The 22,448-nt window shown below is 35.8% G+C and overlaps 2 protein-coding genes and 1 non-coding gene across 5 annotated transcripts; 2 read left to right on the forward strand and 1 right to left on the reverse strand.

Moving 5' to 3' along the window:
- The first annotated feature begins 230 nt into the window (after positions 1-230).
- LOC107887448 (copper-transporting ATPase PAA1, chloroplastic) lies at positions 231-12,481 on the forward strand. 2 transcript variants are annotated; one of them, XM_016811710.2, is made up of 17 exons: positions 231-806; positions 911-964; positions 1,050-1,203; positions 2,830-2,904; positions 3,054-3,331; positions 4,722-4,937; positions 5,259-5,357; positions 5,554-5,703; positions 6,478-6,624; positions 6,950-7,000; positions 7,097-7,269; positions 8,079-8,211; positions 8,540-8,637; positions 8,829-9,072; positions 11,078-11,281; positions 11,650-11,730; positions 12,016-12,481. In XM_016811710.2, exons 1-17 carry the CDS (start codon positions 369-371, stop codon positions 12,289-12,291), a joined length of 2,871 nt encoding a protein of 956 aa, XP_016667199.2. In that variant the 5' UTR covers positions 231-368; the 3' UTR covers positions 12,292-12,481. The 2 variants fall into 2 exon arrangements, with proteins under 2 accessions (XP_016667199.2, XP_016667200.2); XM_016811711.2 differs by having other exon boundaries at positions 267-806; positions 11,838-12,481.
- Positions 12,482-13,699: 1,218 nt separating this feature from the next.
- Positions 13,700-13,773, forward strand: TRNAV-CAC (transfer RNA valine (anticodon CAC)). The gene has a single exon. It is a non-coding gene; the product is annotated as a tRNA-Val (tRNA).
- A 70-nt stretch (positions 13,774-13,843) lies between these two features.
- LOC107888202 (ubiquinol oxidase, mitochondrial) lies at positions 13,844-21,190 on the reverse strand. Of its 2 annotated transcripts, XM_016812315.2 has the most exons (4): positions 20,715-21,190; positions 20,164-20,292; positions 14,196-14,684; positions 13,844-14,065 (listed from the first exon to the last, which is right to left on the reverse strand). In XM_016812315.2, the coding sequence occupies exons 1-4, from the start codon at positions 21,051-21,053 to the stop codon at positions 14,006-14,008; spliced, it is 1,017 nt and encodes a 338-aa protein (XP_016667804.1). In that variant the 5' UTR covers positions 21,054-21,190; the 3' UTR covers positions 13,844-14,005. The 2 variants fall into 2 exon arrangements, with proteins under 2 accessions (XP_016667804.1, XP_016667805.1); XM_016812316.2 differs by lacking the exon at positions 20,164-20,292 and having other exon boundaries at positions 20,715-21,169.
- Positions 21,191-22,448: the final 1,258 nt, after the last annotated feature.

A 22,448-nucleotide genomic window follows, 5' to 3' on the forward strand; every position in this document is an offset into this window, starting at 1 on the left:
AAACTAAGATAAAACTTTAAAAAGGATAAAAATTTCCATAAAATTGGAGATACACTACACAAAATTTCCCCTCCTCATTATGCACAAATGCAGCCCATTCCATATGTCCACTATCAACAAAAATCGCACCGCATTTATGATTTTTATTTATTTATTTTAAGTTAGTTTAATAATATATTGTATTTGTAAATATTATAAAAATATATTTTATACCGTAGAGAAGCTGAAATAAAAATTTTAAAACGTTTATTTTGAGTTTGACGTGCAGCCGCGGGATATTTTACTGAAAAGTAAAAAAGATAGGGGCCTCAAATGCCTTGGACTTTCATGAGATAGTTTCTTCTCTATGCTGCAACTCCAATCTTGACATGGAGTCAGCACTTTCAGTTACAGTGCCCACATTGGCTCTCTTCTCCATCCCCAGAGCCTTAAACCGTCATTTCTACTACAACAATTGCTCTCTCATCGCTCGATGCATCCGTTCTCGTCTCTTTCCTCAGGGCCGAGGAGTTACTCTTCTTGCTTCCCGCTCTTATTCGTCTCCACTTAGGAGCTTGTGCGCTGCTCCAGTTCCCCAACGTTTACACCGCCGTTTGGAGTGCGTCGCGAGTTCCGCAGCTTATTTTGGGGCTGCTGGCGGCGGCGGCGTTTATGGCGGCGGCGATGGAAGTGGTAGCGGTAGCGGTGGCGGAGGTGGAGATGGTGGGGAAGGAACGGGCGACGGGGACTTGAAGGCGAAATTGGGAGCGGGAGCCGTTGACGAGCCATCTGCTTTATCTCCCGATATTATTATTCTTGATGTTGGGGTATGGTTTCCCTTTTTTTTTACTCCGTATTTTATTCATAAATTTAGAAAGAAAAGAACTAGCGTCAGGTTACTGATTCTTTCCCTTAATTTCTCCGGGCTTAGGGAATGACTTGCGGCGGGTGTGCTGCGAGTGTGAAGAGGATACTAGAAAATCAAGTAAGTTGTCTCAATTTTTTTCTCGCTTCTTTTGTAAATCGAATCAGTTATTCCTATCTCATTGTATCACCGATTTGAAATGCAGCCCCAAGTGTCCTCTGCTAGTGTCAATCTCACAACAGAAACAGCAATAGTGTGGCCGGTTTCCGAAGCCAAGGTTGTACCAAATTGGCAAAAGGAGTTAGGGGAGGCGTTAGCTAGACAATTGACTAGCTGTGGCTTTAATTCTAACCTTCGAGGTACTAAGTATTTTCATCGTCTTGGTCGTCCAACTTTTTGTTGTTTGAATATGCTTTGCATGTTTCTTTTCACCTATTTCTAGAAAATGTGCTCGATTAGAAAACTTCATCAATTCTGTGTAAAGCAAACTGTTTGTGCTTCATTTGGTAAGTGCTTTTTTTGTATTTAATTTGAATTTTTGTTGCTTTTTTCCACTTCTATTCTTTTTTTCCTTTTTTTTTTTGCTAAAAGAGTGGAAGTGTTAACCAAAGGGAGCCTTGATAGTTGATAAGACCAAAAAGTGTTGCTAAAATTTCATCATGGTAGTAAGGATTAATCACGATTTGAGTTAGTATGCATTTAGATGGCATGGTAGAGCTATGTACTTAAGGGCCCGTTTCTAAAATTTTGGTGTCATGCACATGGCTCTCGGAGACCATGAGTTGTATTGTTCATTGAGGTTTCAGTCATAGATTTGAACTTCCTCTGTACTAGTAGCTTGAAGTATAATCTATCATCTCTCATGTAAGATTATCAATTATGAAATATTGGACGGGCCAAAATGTTCATGGTCTTGAATAATAAATATTATAGCATCTCTTGTGAATGACGATCCATTAAGCTCCTCTAACTTTAGATGAGAGAGTCATAACACATGTTGACATTTTTTTTTCATATGATTCATGTATGTTTGGTGGGTTTAGTGATAGGTCAGAGAACTACTGAAGGAGATGTCTTACTATAATAATGAAAAAGGTTTTGTTGAAGAGCAACCATAATTCCTTATGGTATGTCTCTGAAACTCAAGACTCTCATCTATATATAGATGCAACAATACAAGCATTGAAGTCATAGATATAATTAATTTACCATTTCTCCTTTCAATAGGTCAGCTGTGGCGGCCACTTGGATAAAATGGTTGGAGGATTTTCTGGTTGTGCGGAACGCTAATCTTTTGAAGAATTAGTTGTGTCCATTCTATAGTAGCTATAACAAGAGTCCTCATTCTATGTTAATTTACAGCAAAGTTGTTGTATTGCAGTTGAAGACTGAAGGAATACTAACAACCTTAATTTTGTTTTGGAGGTTCTTATCGGTGAATCTCTTGCGAGTAACCTGTATGCATTACAAGGGGGCTATCTAATAACAGTTTGTTAAATAAGACATGATTGCTTCAGCTTCATATTATGGCCGTGTATCTCTTAATTTCCTATAATTTTCCTCCCAATTGTTTTACACTTATTAATTATTAATTTGTTTCCCCATATTTTAACCCATACCATATGGTATTTGCCATTGTTTGAGAGCATGGATTGATATGATCCTAAATAGATTGTCATGGTGGGATCTTATCTATGTAGCCATCTCAGTGTAAAAAAAAAGGCTCTCTTGTTGTTTTGCTTTGAGATAAATTTCTAGAAAAGATTGTGCTGCCAGTCAGTCAAGTATAATTTAACTAGGAAACTTTTCTATTTATTCTTATTGTTCGTGGCCAAGTTTAGCCTTTCTGATCTATTTTCTTGACAGACTTCCCTTGGTTTGCTTCCTGATATGACTTGTGTTCTGGAGAGTTGTAAATTATTCCATAAGTTCCTCCTACTAATCTACATTATGGATTGATTGCTTGGCTTATTTCTTCCATATAGATTCAGGTCGAGATAATTTCTTCAAAGTTTTTGAACGGAAGATGGATGAAAAGCGCAGCCGCTTAAGAGAAAGTGGTAGGTACCTTTCCACATTCTTTTTACTTTTCAGTAGATAAAGTGGTAGATACCTTTTCATATTTCTTTTGCTTTTCAGTAGATTGTTAATAGTATGCTAATGTTTGTCTTCCTAAGTAATTCGGGTTTAATTGCTTACACTGTTATAGGTCGCGAGCTTGCTGTCTCCTGGGCTTTATGTGCTGTGTGCCTCATTGGCCATGTCGCCCATTTTTTAGGAGCTAAGGCTTCATGGATGCATGCATTTCACTCAACAGGGTTCCATTTGTCATTGTCTTTGTTTACATTGCTTGGTCCTGGGCGTCAACTTATCTTTGAGGGTGTGAAAAATCTTTTTAAGGGAGCTCCAAACATGAACACTTTGGTTGGTCTTGGGGCTTTATCCTCTTTTGCTGTTAGTTCTCTAGCTGTGTTAATACCAAAATTGGTAAGTCTTGATACTTTTTCCTACTTGTGTAGTCTATACTTGTGTAGTCTATGGATATCCACCTTTGTGTATGTAGACATACGTACATATGAAATGCAGTAAAATAACTTACGTTTTGAAATCTATGTTGTTTATAGCATGTTTATGACTTCAAAATTTTGAGTGTCATGTTATGACTTCTGTTTTTCCTATTAACAAAGCCATGTCTTGTTGTAAGCATACTTTGACTTCTCATTGTAAATAAACTTCTAGGTTATTGATTCCTTTTTCAGTACTTAGTATCAGCTTCTCATATTTCATTTCAATTAGTTTCACCATTGAGAGTAATTTTGTGTTTAGAGTCAGCGTATATGATATTCAGATTATTATTTATACATTCTAGAGTAGTTTCAGTTCAGGGTTTCCTTGACTTGTTGACTCTCTTGTTATTCTTTTTGCCTTCCTTCCTTCTGTTATTGTATTTGAACTGAAATACACCTTGTATGAGTTGACAAATACCAAAAGTTGCATGCCACGATGTATTAAGGCCGTTTAGCATGAAAAACCAAATAGCATCCACATATTGGAATTTAGAATAGGTAGAAGAAAAGCCAATCACAAATATTCTAAGTTTACCGTCACTTGCTAACTACTAAATTTATTATGGAATTGTTGCCAATCTCAACTTTTGTGGTTCATTCTGACTTCTCACTATCATAGCTGTTGGGTGATTGTATGGTCAAAAGAACATAAAGATGTTTTAAGCAAATAAATTGAAGGCCTTTATCATCTATTTCAGTCTTGTATAGTATATACGGGGATACTTCTCAAGCAGGCATAGTAAGAGGATAAAAATGGAACCTAGGGGGTGTAAAAAACCTGGATATCTTATCAGAAACGATGAAGAGTTTTATAAGACCGACATGGCTGCTGAGATTTGTATGCTTAGTTCTTCCATATATATATGCTATTTATCTGAGAGATGTGACTGTTCATTATCTGTTAAGTAAATAAGAAAGAAACATGGTAAATTTGACTATTCAGAATTTGACTATTTAGGATTGAATAGTTGGGAGTCCTCACAAATATTTTGTTTCTTTATATGGGTAAGACAGCTTTTTCTTTAGTTAGATTCTGGTTTATTCCAGTTTTATAATATTTTATTGGTTCTTGCATGGAGTTCCATCTCCGGTTGTTCTTACTAAATTGTAAAATTCTTCAAATAATTTGAAAGCAGACGTTTCTATCATATGGTTTGAGTTGCAATTTGATTTGCTAGTGTATTTGCAATGATTGGTCTGGTTTTCAGATTCTGTTGCATGATTAAAGTGGGGGTGTAGACTGTAGAGAGCATGTGAAGGGGACATTCAGGTTAGACATCAGTCCTTTTTAATTGATATCGTGTTTGCAGGGTTGGAGGGCATTCTTTGAGGAACCAGTCATGTTAATAGCCTTTGTCTTGTTAGGAAGGAATCTTGAACAGAGAGCAAAAATCAAAGCAACCAGTGATATGACTGGACTTCTTAGTAGTTTGCCCTCACAAGCTCGTCTGATGGTTGATGATTCAATTGTTGAAGTTCCTTGTAGCAGTCTCTCTGTTGGAGACCAAATTGTCGTACTGCCAGGAGTAAGTAAATTAGACTTGTGCTTTAATCTGTTATCATCTCGTATCTTAGTGCTTTCCTGTTTGGTGTGTCTGATGTTTACTGTTTATAATTTTGTTATTCATGTTCAGTGTTTATTCTATTAGCAAAGAGTGTTGTTCCTTCTTAGGACATATGAGTTATGTTGCTGCTTTCTTTACTTTCTAAACTTAGGAAGCTATATTACTATTGCTGATTTTCACTGTGATCCATTTAATATGTTGAAGTGCTAAACAGTTTCATGAATTTTCTTTTATTGTAGAAGACTTTGTTATTTCTTGACAAATATTCTTGTTTTCTTCTAGGACCGTGTTCCTGCAGATGGAATAGTCAGAGCCGGTAGAAGCACCATTGATGAGTCAAGTTTTACTGGGGAGCCAATGCCAGTAACCAAAGAACCAGGGGTATGGTTTTAAATTTGCCATCTTCATTCCCTCCTCACGGAAAAAAAATTTCCTTCTCTATCTCTTCGTCCTCTTTCTACCTGATTCACTTTTCATCTTTGAATTGCGTCATCTAATGTCAATCACTCAGTCCCTAGTATTAATACTGGCCTCCTTTCATCATATTATACCAAATTGAAACTTATGTTTGTGCTAGAGTCAAGTTGCAGCTGGAAGCATCAACCTTAATGGAACTCTTACAATTGAAGTACGGAGACCTGGTGGTGAGACTGCAATGGGAGACATTGTTCGTTTGGTGGAAGAAGCACAGAGCAGGGAAGCTCCAGTGCAGAGGTTGGCCGACAAGGTTCTTCAATTTGTTCCCTATATTTTTTGCAGAACTTATTTCATCTTCAGTGGGATAAAGGGATCTTTTGGTAGATACATTAAAAATACAAGGAATGTTATCAGAGAACTTGTTTGGAATTACTGTTCACATGGTTAACATGGATTGCTTAGTTGTGGAAAATAGGGCACTAGTCTTATCTGCTCTCCGGTGCCACCTCAGATACTAAATGGTTTTAGAACACCACCTCCCCCCAGGTTGAATAACTCTGTTAGGCTACTTTTTACTTACACACATGGCAATCTTTCGTCTATGCAACATGGTTTTCTTCAGCCTTTCAGCTGCAAACTAAAGAAGTAATTCTGGAAAGCATATCATGTCTGGATAAAATTTTGAATGATGCATATTTGAAGATTATAATGGAACAGTAAAATTTTTATTTTTCCTGCATCAGTTTCACATGACCTTTATCCTTGCATGCATGAAGCTTTATACATGGTTGATAAATTCTGGTTGATTCTGATCTCCATGGTTTAAAAGTTAAAAAACTCTGTTGAAGTGAGGAGCTGTTGATGTGAAAGGTGACTTAATTCCTCCCCTCCCCCCCTTTTCTTTTTTCCTTTTCCTAGCTCAATACAAAGAAATGAAATAATCAATCAACATAAAGAGTTGTATTCTGGTATCGTGTTCTTAATTAATGGGTGTAACGAGAAAGAAAAAGAACCATGGCATGTGTTGTTTACTTTTGGTGGAAAGGCAATTTAACTTTCTTCAAAAAAAAAATTGGAATTCCAGGTGGCTGGACACTTCACTTATGGAGTTATGGCTCTCTCTGCTGCTACCTTTATGTTCTGGAATCTGTTTGGTGCACGAATTATTCCAGCTTCTATTTATCAAGGAAGTACAGTTTCACTTGCCCTGCAGCTTTCCTGTAGTGTTCTGGTATGATACATGGAAATCTACATCCATATTGAACGATTTTTGTGTGTGCATTATATAACTAGAAAGTGAAAAAAAAAAAAAAGAAAAAAGGAAAAGAAAAAAAGAACAGTTCACATATTATCTGATTGAGAAAAAAATATGATGAATTGGTTGATATTGCTTCTTCAAAGTGCCTCCTAGTTGTTGCTTTACTTCATAATCTGATGTAAATGTGGATGTTTTGGCATCCATTTTGATATACTCTAGAATTATATTAGTAACTTCCATTTTGTTTTCTTTCTTAACTTTTTAGTGAGTTTCATTGAACCTTTATCTGTTGACATAGGTTGTTGCATGTCCATGTGCCCTGGGTTTAGCCACCCCTACAGCTATGCTGGTAATCCTTGTTTCACCATTTTACACCATGTTAGACTAGTGACATAGTTGAAGTTATAGTTGATATTGTTTTATTGCCTATATTTGGTATTTTCAGGTCGGAACTTCATTAGGGGCAACAAGAGGATTGCTTTTGCGTGGTGGAAATATTTTAGAGAAATTTTCTATGGTGAATGTAATTATATTTGACAAAACGGGAACCCTTACTATTGGCAGACCTGTTGTGACAAAGGTTGTAACTCCAAGTGGCATGGATCATAGTGATTCCAGGTTGAGTGGTTTCTGAAACTTTAACATTAAATGGCTCATATTGAACTTTCTGGAGTAGAACTATCAGTGATCGAGTGTATTTAATCTAAAACTATCTTTACGTAAATTTTTGTCTCTTTTTTCTTCATGAACTGCCTATGTTGCTATCCAAATATATATTTTCTTGTGGACTGATTCTTATTCTGCTCATGTTTTTCATGTTTGATGATGAACAATTTAGGAGATCGATAAAACTTGAGTCTTCATTCAACCGTCAGTTTTGCTGTTTTTTTGCAGAAGGAAAAACAAAACATATTAAAGCAAAAGATAAATTTTAGGGAGTTTAAAATTTAAAACTGACTTTTATGATGAGAAAAGGCTTGGTTTTACTTCTATGTGGAACTATTTTATTTATATTGGTTTATTTTTTGCTTTTTATCCATTCTTTATATTATGATTTTTCTATTTGCTCTTGCCTTATAGCAAAATATGAGAAACAATAAAAAAAAAGTGTAAAGGATATGTAGCCTAAATAAGATGGTAGTCCTAGCTCATAAAATTTATGCATATGTGCCGTTCTGGCTCTATATTGTTATAAGTTATTCAGTCTGGAAGTGTAATATTTGCTAAAAGACCAGTTTCTGAATCCATGATATGAAATTAATTGAGAATCGATAATTTTGATGGTTCATCTACACTATGGCTGGATAGAAGATATCCTTGGTGCAAGTCCCAGTTTAAAGTTGCCAAGTATTATGCTAACAAAAATGTGTGCAGCTTTTGCCAGGTTATACATTTTTTATGATGATAAAATGTGTGCTTTGGTGCAGACAACATTTCAATGGTAGTTGGTCTGAAGATGATGTTCTTAAGTTAGCTGCCGCTGTAGAATCAAATACCATTCACCCAGTTGGTAAAGCAATCGTGGAAGCTGCCCAGGCTGTGAAAAGTCCAAACATAAAGGTGCTTAGCATTTTTTTCCCCCTATCTTTGATATAGGCTTCTGTTTAGGTATAAATTTAATCCTTCCTTTGATACACAAATATGCAATAAGAAACGCAAAAATTTATAGTAAAGAACAAATAACTGTGACTTAGCTTTCAATATTACTGTCATTTTCAATCAGCAATGAAATTTCCTTTTCTTCTTTTTGAGCTTTCAAGCTCAACTTACAGTGACAGTTCTTCAGTTTTCCGGAAACATCCATGTTCATTACATCTGTCTGGATAGTGATGATGTCCTTTCCATTTATCTATTGGCTGTGATTTTCATGCAAAGGGCTTTCTTGCAGGTAGTGGATGGAACATTTGTTGAGGAACCTGGATCTGGCGCTGTAGCTGTCATTAATGATAAAACAGTGTCAGTTGGGACATTAGAGTGGGTTCAGAGGTATGTATTCTCCGTGTGTGTGTGTTTTCAGTTATTATATAGTATACTAGTAAATGTGATCTTTAAGAGCAGTTTCATTTAGCAGAAATTCATCTTTTTATTTTTAAAAAAGTTGAAGGAATGATTAGGTAATTTCTGACATAGGGATCATCAGGTAATTTCTGTCTGACATAGGAGTTTATTTTCTGCAGGCATGGTGTTGGCGATAGTTTGCTTTTGGAAACAGATGAGGAGCTTAGGAATAAATCTGTGGTTTATGTTGGAGTGAATAATAAGCTCGCTGGTCTTATTTATTTTGAGGATCAGATCAGAGAAGATGCCAGGCACGTCGTTGATTCTTTATATAGGCAAGGAATTAGTGTGTACATGCTTTCTGGGGACAAAAGGAGCACTGCTGAGTATGTTGCATCAATTGTTGGAATCCCAAAGGATAAGGTAAGTTTTTTCCCGATGATTGAACACATTATCCATATAGGTTAGCATTTGGTGTGAAATATTACTTGCCTTTACGTCCCTGCTTACGCATGGGGATTTATAATTTTTAATATATTCTAATTTTTTTTAATTATGAAAATTAAATTTATGATAATAATTTAAGGTTGATTAATTTTTTTAAACTTATTTCTGAGGCATGTTTGGGATAATCATTTTAAATATGGGTTAAATTTGGATATTAAATGAAACTCTAGATAAACTTACAAAATAACTATTTTTAATATTTTTAAAAATGTTTTAGAAAAATTACCAACAAATTATGTATAGATTAAATATACGACCATTAATAATATTATTTTTGTTATTGCTAAAATTAAATTTATGATAATTTATAAAGATATTTGTTTTGAATATTTATTTTAATTTTAAATTTTTTTTTGGATTGAGTAATGGTCAAATACTAGTAACTTTAAATACATTATTTAAATTTTATTTTTGTAAGGATTTATTTCAGTTTATTTATTTATTTATTTAAAATTTTGCTTGTAGAATTAAAAAGTTTTAAGTGGAAATTGATAGGATAATAATCCTAGAAACATAAATAAAACAATTTGCAAGCAAATCAAATATGGATTTAAATCAACTTGGAAGTAGATGCATGAAGAAAAACATTTCTGTACTTTATTCAAAATTAAAATAAAAAAATAAGTAGTTAAATATTTGTTTACTTGAGACATATGCTAATATTAAATCAATCCGCGATTCAACATCTAAACTAATAGTTTTTAATGCATTATTTCACAATAAAATAATGATGTCATTTTCATATAAATTCATAACAATAAATATACAATATTTTAGAAAAAAAACATGAACATGAATATATAATTTCTCTCTCTCTCTTTCACTCCTTAGTTTAATTATGTCCCTATCTCCGTACTCTTTCAAAATTTTGAAATTTAGTCTTCTACTTTAATTTTAGGAATTTAACCCCTCTACTTGACTGATTTAAAAATTAAAATCAAATTGACAACAGTTTTATTAGACTTCTATTTATTTTGAATATGTGGCATTTTAATATTCAAAGTTTGTTTTAAAAAATAAAGTTTAAGTGATCATAAACATAAACATATTCAAATTTAATAGATATCAATTAACAATGTTGTCAGTAACTTTATTTTGTAAATGAAAATAGTAGATGGACTACATTCTTGAAATTAGAAGCAAGTAAAAAGACTAAATTCATAAAATTAAAAGTAAAGAGACTAAATTTTAGAAGATTGAAAAGTGTAAGGATTGACAGGTAATTATACCTTTTTTCTCTCTTTCTTTCCCTCCCAACTCCAACCAAAACCAACAAAAAAAAGCTCCTAATGTGTCATCATTTGGGACCTACACTTCTACAGTACTCCAATGTTTCTTCTTTTTATATATAGTTATAGATGTTAGTTTTTGAGCTCTGCTTGAGAAAGAGATGGTTAGAGCTACTTGGGTTGTATCAACTTTAAGAAATCATTGTTGAAGTTAAACGTATCCTGACTGGTATTAAGAATTACTGTTTAACATATATGTAAACTACTAACCATTATGAATGCTAATCAATCTATCATAGGCCCAACACTCTGTAAACAAGCTAAAGCTTTAGATTTATGGACTATATTTACTATCAGAAGAAATTTGCTTTGTTTAGTCCAGGAAGAGAGAATCAAGAAAAGAGGTGGGAGGTGGTTGGGGTTTATGTTGGTAGCATTAGTTGACAGAAATTTATGGAAGAATAACAGGATAAAAAGCAGATGCAACTTAAGAATCCATGCTCGGTGAAGGATTAGAAAACTTTCTCAATCTGCAATATTTTGTTCCTAGCCTATAAGAAAAAAGAGGCAATATGTTATATGAAGATTATTCATACTTTCCCTTTTTACAGAATTTATAGTGACCATCTAGAGCATTCAGACACTAAATCGAGCTTGATTAGATATTAAAGATGGTGCTATATGGTTTCCAGGTGCTCTCTCAAGTTAAACCAGATGAAAAGAGGAAGTTTGTAAGTGAACTTCAGGAGAATCAAAATGTGGTAGCTATGGTTGGCGATGGAATCAATGATGCTGCTGCCTTGGCTTCAGCACATATTGGAGTTGCCATGGGTGGTGGTGTTGGTGCTGCAAGTGAAGTATCTTCTATTGTATTGATGGGCAATCGACTGTCACAGGTATCGTCTTAAACTAAATTTTGTGTACCAAATGGTCGAAATAAATTTTTTTCTTATTTTAAAAGTTAAATCTGTTGAGTTCCATTTCAGTTAATGAATTAAATTTTTATTTAGGGTGAACACATATGCGTAAAAAAATGTCAATTTTATTCTGTCAAACATATTCTTTCTATATGCAACTTGGTGCAAGCATTTCAAGCATATTGGCTATGTCTATCACAATTCTGGCAGGCCTTAAAAATCCGGAATGAACGCAGTAGTATATGATGAAATATATTTTGTGAATTCAGTTGCCTTTTCTCCTATCAACTCCATATTCCACATTGCCAAATGTATAACGTAAATCGACTCGATTTATCTTCATGCAGTTGCTTGATGCCTTGGCGCTAAGCCAGCTAACAATGAAAACTGTGAAGCAAAATCTTTGGTGGGCTTTTGCATACAACATTGTAAGTTTTCATCTGTTTTTTTTTCTTTTGGATTTGCTTATGGCTCTCTTTCTTGCAAAGCAAGCAAGTAATAAACTTTGATAACAAGTGTTTGCCGCTTCTTGTAGCATTGTTGTTACCAGAAACAATTTCATACCAACCCTTTATATCTTACGACTTCTGTAAATATTGGGTGTGCCTGAGCCTGACTGAAAGGCAAAATCCAGTTTGTTCCTTCTAATAATTCACTTTTATTTTACTTCTTTATGTGAACATCTGATACTGCTTTGGTTTTTACTAATATAGGTTGGAATTCCAATTGCCGCTGGAACATTACTGCCCCTTACGGGGACAATGCTAACGCCATCAATTGCTGGAGCCCTTATGGGTCTGAGTTCTATTGGGGTGGTAACAAATTCGCTGCTCTTAAGATTCAGATTTTCCTTACAACAGCAGCAAGCTTACAGATCATCACTGCAACCGCCACCGCCACCGCCACCCTATGCTGCCGTTGATATCAACAATGATCTTGCGATGGATCATTCAAAAGCAAAATTGAAGAAGCCTGATTCTATAACATAGCTAAGAATATATTCTGCCTCTTATAGATGGAATGAGCTACAACTGCAGAAATGTTAGAAATTAAGGGACCCAACTCTTTTTCCTCACTTACATTCAAATAAGTTAAAATCTTTTCGGCTGATAATCTGTAAACAACTCAATGATCCCTTAATTTCTTTTTTCTTATAGTGTATTTTCATTTTGCTGGCTATTGAATTTTTTAATCTAATTTTTGTTTATAATTTGAATATCACTGTTTAAAATCAAATGTAATATTATTCTAATTTGGTAACTATTCAAATTTTCATAGTAAAGATTTGGTTAAAAACCTAATAGAAAGTAGTTTTTACATATTGAATCCGCATATGTAGGGATACAAATCTTCTGAAAAAAATTATGAATGATAGATTAGACCGTTATTGTAATGAACTGATAACTGTAAATTTTGTTTAAATAGTATATTTTCAATCAGTATAGAATTCTAAAATTAATAAAAAAAGAAAAAAAAATGATGGGATCAAACTTAGAATGATGTTCCTTCCTTTCAGTCTATGTTCCTGTACCGTAAACTGTTAACGGCACTACAAGAAATAATAGAAAATTGTGAATCCTGCTGTGATTAATACATCGGTTGGCTGGGTTGTAAGCCGGTGTGCGTGGATGCTGCTACTGGTACGTTAAGGGACATATAAGTGGTATTTTGATTGTGTGTATTAACAGGTTCCATGCTCTACTTGCACCAAGATGTAAGGGTCTAAACTCTACTCTCAAAAAAATTTTCACATCCGTACGCACCACAGGATCCCGATCGCACCAATTGCACCCCTTGAGTTCAATGATGACAAGGGGCGATAGAACATGCAAGGTTTCATCGGCTCTTTCACTTCATTCTCATAATGTTCTCTAACCATAATATATTTCATATATCCAGACTGAGATTAAGAGGTTTTTGCAGTCCTTGTATGGCCTGGAAAATAGAAAAGGTAAAGACACAAAACATGCAGGGAAAGAGAAGAGGAAGCCACTTGATTGCTACACCAAGTTAGAGCAAGGCCTAATGCTTTCACTGAAGAAGAACCCATTTCTCCTTGCTTCTTATCCCTGTTAGTGCTAATCCAATACAAGTTAATATCAACAGCTGACAGGTGTAACTAATCACAGTTGTTTGCTTTCTTTTCCTTTGTTTTCGTTTTAGTAAGGGTTCCCCACATAGGAGCAACTGGCCACCATATGTGCCTACCCAAAATAAAGCAGACAATCTACCGAAGCCAAAGGCGATCTTTACGGATAGACAATCACAAAGGGTATGAAAGTTGGCAGGAGGATTATACCAGATCAAGACAATGCTGCCAATTACGCACATGGCAGTACGACATTGCTAAAATAATATATATATACCTGGTGACATTAACGTCAACCAATTGAATTGGTCTGGGTGGTGTAGTTGGTTATCACGCTAGTCTCACACACTAGAGGTCCCCGGTTCGAACCCGGGCTCAGACAGAATTTATCTTTTTTCAACCATTTTCTCAGTTTTGCAATTTATGAAACCAAAGAGAAGAAAGATATATGGTAGCTGAGAAAATGCCAACAGTGTAAGCCATACTTTGCAATTATTATCGTTAATACAATTCATCGTGGTCCTCAATTTATACAAAAACATAGATAAATATAATTCAAGTTTGCATCAAGCACGAACCTTTTAAAGAATCTTCACGATCCACAACATGAAGTCTTAATGATAACCAAGAGGAGCAGGCGCGGCTTTCAATTCCTTTCCGGCAAAATGAATATCCTGCTTATAACAACATTGAAACCACCCCATATATATCACAATCAAGTCCCCAAAAACAATGTATGAAACTGTTAGAGGCAAATATGATGGCAAGAAACATTGATATATAGTGAGGGAAAGTAATACGTACAGAAGCGAAATGGTTTACGTCCCTATGGTGAGCTTCATCAGCACAAATTACAGTTATAACCTCCTTCAACCTAGCATCTTTAGGCAATCTCCAATAATCTATTGCAATGGCAGGGGCTGCAACATTTTCTATTGCACCACTTTCAATGTCCTTCAAGTACTCTGTATACGAGTGAATGGCTTCCTCCTCCAAATACCCAACAATTCTATGTGCCAATTTGGGTGAAAGCATATACAGAACAAAGAAAGCATTGAAGAAGACTCCCTGCACAGTTAGAACAAGAAGCCTTTCATACCACTTGGGTTTCACAAGCTCCACCATTGTCATTAAATGCATCCTCTCGTTCTCTGCTTCTTCAAGCAACGCTTTGATCCAACCACCACTTTGTTGGAACTTACGGAGAGATTTCAAATGCAGAAGCATCCCTCCAACCATGCCAGGGACGGCCGCTACTGTTTCCAGCATCATAGCTCGAGAGCCGTATCGTCTCTGCGTTTCAAGAAAGCCATATATCAAGTCCATTGTCACCGTTATTGTTGGAACTGTTGTTCCAATAGGGTCGGAAGCGTGTAAATTATTGTACTAAAAAATCACACAAAGTTCAATTCCCAGGGAAGAGAGGTGGATCACATGGATCTCTTAAATACCAAGTCTTTCCTTAGACAGAATATCCCTTCTATAGTAATTTAATAGCACAATTAAATACTACTATTATACCCTCAAATATTGAAAGAAAAATAGGACAAGAAAGAACACAAGAGATTTAACGAGGTTCGGTAAATTATACCTACGTCCTCGGGCACTAACACCAGATGATAACTTTACTATCTCCAAAATATTACAAACAAATAGAATTCCTTAAGAATTCTCAAATGGGAGAAGAGAGAAAACTAAGAGAGAAAGATTAGTTGGGATGGTTGAAATGAAAAATGAAAAGGCCTATTTATAGTTGAGGTTCAGGGACTAACTTGCAAATGGCCTAAAAAATTAGGGACCAAAATTGCAATTATCCCATTCAACTTTTCAACATTCGGTGCAACTTGCTCAACCTTTTTAACAAGTTGCTTCCTACCTTTGTTGACTTTTCAACAATCTCCACCTTGAAGATTTGATTAGGATAATCACATCTTCACATACTTCCTTCAACTCCCCAAATTCGATAAAGCTATCTTTTGTAGTGCCTCCAAATGCGCTCTCGAGCGCCATACACCTAAAGGTGCTCAAATTCTCAGGATGTTAATCAAGTTCAAACAATGATTAAACTTGATTGTTGTTACCACCTTGGTCATCATATCTGCGGGATTATCTGCTGTCGGAATCTTCTGAAGTAGAATTTTTCCTTTTTCAAAGACTTCCCGCACAAAGTGATATCTTACGTCGATATGCTTGGTTCTTGAATGATAGACTTGATTTTTCGCTAAATGAATAGCACTCTGACTGTCACAATATAGACTAATGTGACTTTGAACAACTCCCAAGTCTTTCAATAATCCATTAAGCCAAATAGCCTCCTTAACAGCTTCTGTAACTGTCATATATTCTGCCTCTGTAGTAGACACAGCTACTGTAGACTGTAAGGTAGACTTCCAACTCACTGGGGCTTTCGCAAGAGTAAACAGATACCCCGTAGTTGAACGACGTTTATCTAAATCACCAGCAAAGTCGGAATCAACATATCCAACTACAAACTGACCAAGTGCTTCATCCTGTTCAAAAATTAAACCAACATCTACGGTTTTTTGAAGATACCGTAGAATCCATTTCACAGCTTGCCAATGTCCTTTTCCAGGATCATGCATATACCTGCTCACAACTCCAACAGCTTGTGAAATGTCAGGCCTCGTACACACCATCGCATACATCAAACTCCCAACTGCATTAGCATATGGGACTTTTGCCATGTATTCTCTTTCTTCTTCAGTTTTCGGAGATAATTGAGCACTAAGTTTCAAATGAGAAGCAAGTGGGGTACTTACATGTTTTGTGTTTTCATTTACACCAAAACATTGTAATACCTTTTTCAGATATTGCTTCTGATTCAAACAAAGCTTGCCTCTCTGTCTATCTCTACTTATCTCCATGCCGAGAATCTTCTTGGCCTCACCTAGATCTTTCATCTCGAACTCTTGATTCAACTGAGCCTTCAGCTTATCTATCTCATTTTGGCTCTTCGAAGCGATTAACATATCATCAACATACAAGAGTAGATAAATGAAAGATCCGTCATGCAGCTTCTGCAAATATACACAATTGTCATATTTGCTTCTTGTGTACTTCTGCCTTCTCATAAAGCTATCAAATCGCTTGTACCACTGCCTCGGGGATTGCTTCAATCCATATAGCGATTTGTTCAGCTTACAAACCCAATTTCTACCACCAGCATCTGTGTATCCTTCGGGCTGAGTCATATAGATCTCCTCTTCTAACTCACCATGCAAGAAAGCCGTCTTAACATCAAGTTGAGCTAGCTCCAAATTCAACTGTGCTACCAAGGCCAACAAAATTCTAATGGAGGAATGCTTCACAACAGGGGAAAATACATCATTGTAGTCAATTCCCTCCTTCTGAGCGTAGCCTTTAGCTACCAATCTTGCCTTGTAGCGAATATCCTTCTTGCTAGGAGATCCATCTTTCTTTGCGAATACCCACTTGCATCCGATTGCCCTTTTACCTTTCGGTAATTGCGCCAACTCCCAAGTATTGTTCTTCAGGAGAGACTGCATTTCTTCATCCATGGCGCTTTTCCATTTATCACTTTCTAAGCTTTGCATTGCTTCTTGATAAGTGATAGGAATATCATCAACAACGGGAAGGGCGTAGGCTACCATATCAGTAAATCGAGCAGGTTTACGAATTTCTCTCCGTGGCCTTGCAACTGCAACTGGTTCTGGTGTACTTAGTGGTTCTTGGGTCAGAACCTCTTCAACCTCTAATTCCTCCATTGTGGCTGGAGAATTAGACTTATTAACTGGGCAAATCCCCATCTGCTCAAACTCCACCTGTTTTGGAGTACACTCCACCTGCTGTGGAGTATTGCTCGTCTGAATATCTTTATCTGCTACCTTTTTCAATGTGGCAGATTCATCAAAGGTAACATCTCTGCTACAGATCATTTTCTTTGTGCTTAAGCACCAAAGACGAAATCCCTTCACTCCAGAAGTGATTCCCATAAAGAGAGCTTTCTTTGCCCTCGGATCTAACTTTGACTCCTTCACATGGTAATATGCAGTGGATCCAAACACATGTAAGGAATCATAATCTGTAGCCGGTTTTCCAGACCATACCTCCATAGGAGTTTTTCTTTCTAATGCAGATGATGGCAAACGATTAACAAGATGGCCAGCGTATGTCACAGCCTCAGCCCAAAATTGCTTGCCCAACCCAGCATTGGACAACATACATCGAACTTTCTCCAGCAATGTTCGATTCATACGCTCTGCCACTCCATTCTGTTGTGGTGTATCCCTAATTGTGAAGTGTCGAACAATACCATACTCTTGGCACACATCGAAGAACGGATCACTTTTATATTCCCCTCCATTGTCCGTCCTAAGCCGCTTGATTTTCTTGCCAGTCTGGTTTTCGATCATAGTTTTCCATTTAAGAAAAACTCCAAGCACTTCATCTTTAGTTTTCATGGTATACACCCAAACTCTTCTGGAAAAGTCATCAACAAAAGTAACAAAGTAGTGTTTTCCTCCCAACGAAGGTGTTTTGGAAGGCCCCCACACATCTGAGTGAATATATTCCAAAATACCTTTTGTATTATGGATAGCAGTGCCGAATTTCACTCTCTTTTGCTTTCCCAGAACACAGTGCTCACAAAATTTTAATTTGCAAGCCTTTGCACCTTTCAACAATCCTTGCTTTGCCAGAATTTGCAAGGATTTTTCGCTGGCATGTCCCAACTTCATATGCCACAACTGCATTGAGTCCAAGTCTTTGTTACCGGAAGCTGCAGCGACTGCTCCAATAACTGTACTACCTTGGTAGTAATACAAGTTATTTTTCCTGATGCCCTTCAATATCACAAGTGCGCCAGATGTCACTTTCAAAATCCCATCTCTCATAGTAACAACTGAACCATTGGATTCCAAGGCTCCCAATGAGATGAGATTTTCTTCAAACTGGGCACGTACCGAACATCAGTCAGAACTCTGGTTGATCCATCTTGATTCTTTAATTGGATTGAACCTATCCCAACAGTTTTACAGGCATTGTCATTGCCCATATAAACAACTCCTCCATTTAGTTCTACTAAATCAGAGAACCACTCCCGTTAGGGGACATATGATAGGTACAACCTGAATCCAATATCCACTCATCTGAATGGAACGACGATGATGATGCAACCAGTGATAGTTCAGAGTCACTAGTATCATGCTTAGCAACACAAGCATCTACAGCAGCTTTTCCCTTATTCTTCAGCTTTGGACAATTTTTCTTCCAGTGGCCTTTTTCATGACAAAAAGCACATTCATCTTTCCCGAGTCTGGACTTTGACTTTGATCTCCCCTTTTGAGTTTTCTTCCGAGTGTATGAACGACCTCGGACTACTAAAGCTTCTGTATCTCTGATTGAGTTTTTCTGTTTGTCCTTCTTTCTCTGTTCATAACTGTATAAGGCCGCACAGACTTCGCTCAGAGATATATCACTCCTGCCATGAAGTAGAGTAGTTTCTAGGAACTCAAACTCCTCAGGAAGTGACCCCAACAGCATCAAAGCCAAATCTTCATCTTTGAATGTCTCATCCATATTCAGCAAATCAGTGACTAACTGATTAAATTTGGTGATGTGATCATTCATTGTGGTACTTGGGACGTATGTGAAGCGAAATAGTCTTTTCTTCAAGTGGAGCTTATTTTGACTGTTTTTCTTCAAAAAATTTTCTTCAAGTGCCACCCACAACTTATTTGCAGAAGTCTCCTTTGAAAAAGCATACCTCTGCTCTCGAGAAAGGCATGATCGAATTGTGCCACATGCCAACCGATTGATCGCCTTCCAATCTTTCTCCTGTACATCATCTGGTTTTTCTTCATCAATGGCAATGTCTAGACCCTGCTGAAAAAGGGCATCTAGAACCTCACTTTGCCACATACCAAAATGGCCTGTGCCATCAAAGATCTCCACGGCCAATCTTGCATTTGCAATTGTCGGTCTTGTCCACATGGACGATGTTGAAGCTCCTACACCGACCGTTTTCTCCATAATCTTTCAATATACCTAAGGAAATCTTTTCTGATGTGGAAGATCAGTTTAAACTGCAACCACAGAGCATACTACGATTAACCTTCGGCTCTGATACCACTTGTTGTTCCAATAGGGTCGGAAGCGTGTAAATTATTGTACTAAAAAATCACACAAAGTTCAATTCCCAGGGAAGAGAGGTGGATCACATGGATCTCTTAAATACCAAGTCTTTCCTTAGACAGAATATCCATTCTATAGTAATTTAATAGCACAATTAAATACTACTATTATACCCTCAAATATTGAAAGAAAAATAGGACAAGAAAGAACACAAGAGATTTAACGAGGTTCGGTAAATTATACCTACGTCCTCGGGCACTAACACCAGATGATAACTTTATTATCTCCAAAATATTACAAACAAATAGAATTCCTTAAGAATTCTCAAATAGGAGAAGAGAGAAAACTAAGAGAGAAAGATTGGTTGGGATGGTTGAAATGAAAAATAAAAAGGCCTATTTATAGTTGAGGTTCAGGGACTAACTTGCAAATGGCCTAAAAAATTAGGGACTAAAATTGCAATTATCCCATTCAACTTTTCAACATTCGGTGCAACTTGCTCAACCTTTTTAACAAGTTGCTTCCTACCTTTGTTGACTTTTCAACAGGAACAATATGTAAGTCGTGAGTTCGAGCATGCCACTACGAATAGTTCAGGATTTGTATAAGAAAATATCAAAATAATTAGAAAAAGGTCAAAAAAAAAAAAAAGGAAAACCTGGAAGAAAATATCTGTAGGAAGGCGAAGGAGTTTAACAGTCCAGAAAGCGAATTTATCAACGAAGTTCTTTGGGACATGACGCTTTTTCAAGTCAATTGACAGCTCTGCGCTGTAAGTTTCCCATGGCTACATTAGGAGTCCAAACAAACAGACGTCAAAGCTAAGGAGTAATGGAAATCACTCAAAACGAATCTCTAAATCTTTCAGATCAGCTTTAGATGAAATAATAATAATTTAAAATGCTGTAACAGAACATAATAAGGAGTTCATTTCTCAATTCTGCAACATGTAAATGTTTAAGTAAAGCTGAATTACTCTTTTGACTAACACGAAGTTATTCATTTTAAATCTTTAAATTATCCGCTAATAATTTTAAAAAGAATGCAAAGAACAGAGCAACTATAGATTGTTACACAACAAGAATAAATCAAGTTTAACGTAAATGGAGAAGACGTAAAATAGAACAGAAGAAGATAATAAACCGCTAATTATCATGAAACGAGATTTGAAGTTTAAAGTTAAACTATGGAAAAAAGATAAAATGGTACCATGAAACAATTCCAGGGCCAGTCGGTGCCGTCCGTTCTGGTGATCTTAGGTCTAGAAATCCCCCAATAACTTAACGCCGACGAATCCTTTCCCTTCGTCTCTTCCGTCACTGAGTTCTCCATTTTCTCTTCCCTTCCAGAAGACGCATTTCCCACAGAAGCAGGAGTAGAGCTCATCATCCTTCTCCATTCAAATCTTACAAGCGTCACAACGTTATGTTGTCCGCTTAACTCCAAGCTTCTCTCAACTATGGCGGAGCTGCAAACGTGACCGTTGCTGATGCTTCGGCCATGGCTCAGGTGGCTCTGCATCACCGACCTTACTATAAAACGATTCATTTTCTTCCCTCTCTTTTTTCGTTTCGTTTTATTTTGATGATGAATTTGTGGAAATCGAATAAAAGCGTGGAGGTTATATAATATGGAGCGAAGAAGGGGAAATAGTTGATGTTAGTGAGCTTCATACGCAGATCAGATATTTGAAAAAGCGTCAACCTATTATGACGTTCATGTACACCACATTTTTAGCGAGCTGCCAAATTGTTGTCGAGAAACAATAATTGCCGCCAAATAAGCCTCAATTAAATTTTAAGCGGAGCTGCTACTACTAGGCATATAGATGAAATTAAATAAAATAAGCATAATTTAATTAGTAAATATACACAAAATTTGACTAAAAAAATTAGAAATATTAAACAAAGTGTTCATGCACATGCCAAATTCCAGCAAAGTTGAGTGTGATACATACTTTCACATTACTTGATTTAAATTATTTATATTTTATAAATGAATAATTCCAATTCAACTAAATTTATATTTTCTTTTATTGTTCTTCTATTCGATCTTTTAACATTTTAGATTTTTTGTTAAGTCTAATTAATATTTTTTTAATATTAAAAAAATACAATTAAATAATATGAACCTAATTTATGCAATAAAAGGATTGAAACTTAGTATTACTTTACTCGGAATTAGAGGTGTACATGGATTGAGTCGAGTTTGGGCAAGTCCAACCAATATTTTAGGCTGGGTCCGGACATGACTCGAAAAACGGACTTAAAATTTTATCTAAGCCCGATTCGAATAAGAATGCTAAAACTTGGCCCAGCCCGATTGTATTAAATTTTTTATATATTTTTTTAATAATATAATACATAAAAAAATTGAAACATTAAAATAAATGTTTCCCAACGTATTAAAAATAAATTTTTAAAAAAATGTATACTTAAATAATGCTAATATAAATCGAACTTAACAAGTAAATGCCTCTAAAATAATATCAAAATTAACAATAAAACAAAAGTTATACAATATCCAAATAATAACAATAAAATAATAGTAACATAATAGTGAAATGATAGTAAAATATTGAAAAAATAATAACAAAATAACAACAAACCAGCAAGAAAACAAAAAAAAATTAGTTTTTTTCTATTCAAGTTTGCGTTGGATCGACTCAAAAAAGCCTTATATATGTTTTAATTTATTTTCTATACAGAACTTATTTTTTTGTCTAAATTTATTTTTCAAACTTATATTTTTACTTAAACACTCCTACTTTTTAGATAAATTTATCCGGCCCACCCATGAAGAAGTCTTGGAATGCTTCATTCGTCATCATCAGAACCGTTGCGAGCTACTGGTGGGGTAATAATATGTCGGCCATGATGTTTTTAAGTCTCAAGGCTAATATCGTTTAAATTCTTCAGTCTGAATCTGCTAAACCAAAATGGG

This window comes from Gossypium hirsutum, chromosome A03 (genome assembly GCF_007990345.1).
Source record: "Gossypium hirsutum isolate 1008001.06 chromosome A03, Gossypium_hirsutum_v2.1, whole genome shotgun sequence".
Lineage (NCBI taxonomy): Eukaryota > Viridiplantae > Streptophyta > Magnoliopsida > Malvales > Malvaceae > Gossypium > Gossypium hirsutum.

Excerpts from the sequence above, each read along its gene's own strand:
- LOC107887448 (XM_016811710.2), top strand. The coding sequence starts at position 369 with ATGGAGTCAGCACTTTCAGTTACAGTGCCCACATTGGCTCTCTTCTCC. Across the intron at positions 5,358-5,553 it reads CAGTAACCAAAGAACCAGGG|AGTCAAGTTGCAGCTGGAAG; the intron begins GTATGGTTTTAA and ends TGTTTGTGCTAG. Across the intron at positions 11,282-11,649 it reads TGGGCAATCGACTGTCACAG|TTGCTTGATGCCTTGGCGCT; the intron begins GTATCGTCTTAA and ends ATCTTCATGCAG.
- LOC107888202 (XM_016812315.2), bottom strand. The coding sequence starts at position 21,053 with ATGAATCGTTTTATAGTAAGGTCGGTGATGCAGAGCCACCTGAGCCAT. Across the intron at positions 20,293-20,714 it reads GGCCCTGGAATTGTTTCATG|CCATGGGAAACTTACAGCGC; the intron begins GTACCATTTTAT and ends CTCCTAATGTAG. Across the intron at positions 14,685-20,163 it reads CTACAGATATTTTCTTCCAG|AGACGATACGGCTCTCGAGC; the intron begins GTTTTCCTTTTT and ends CTTGAAACGCAG.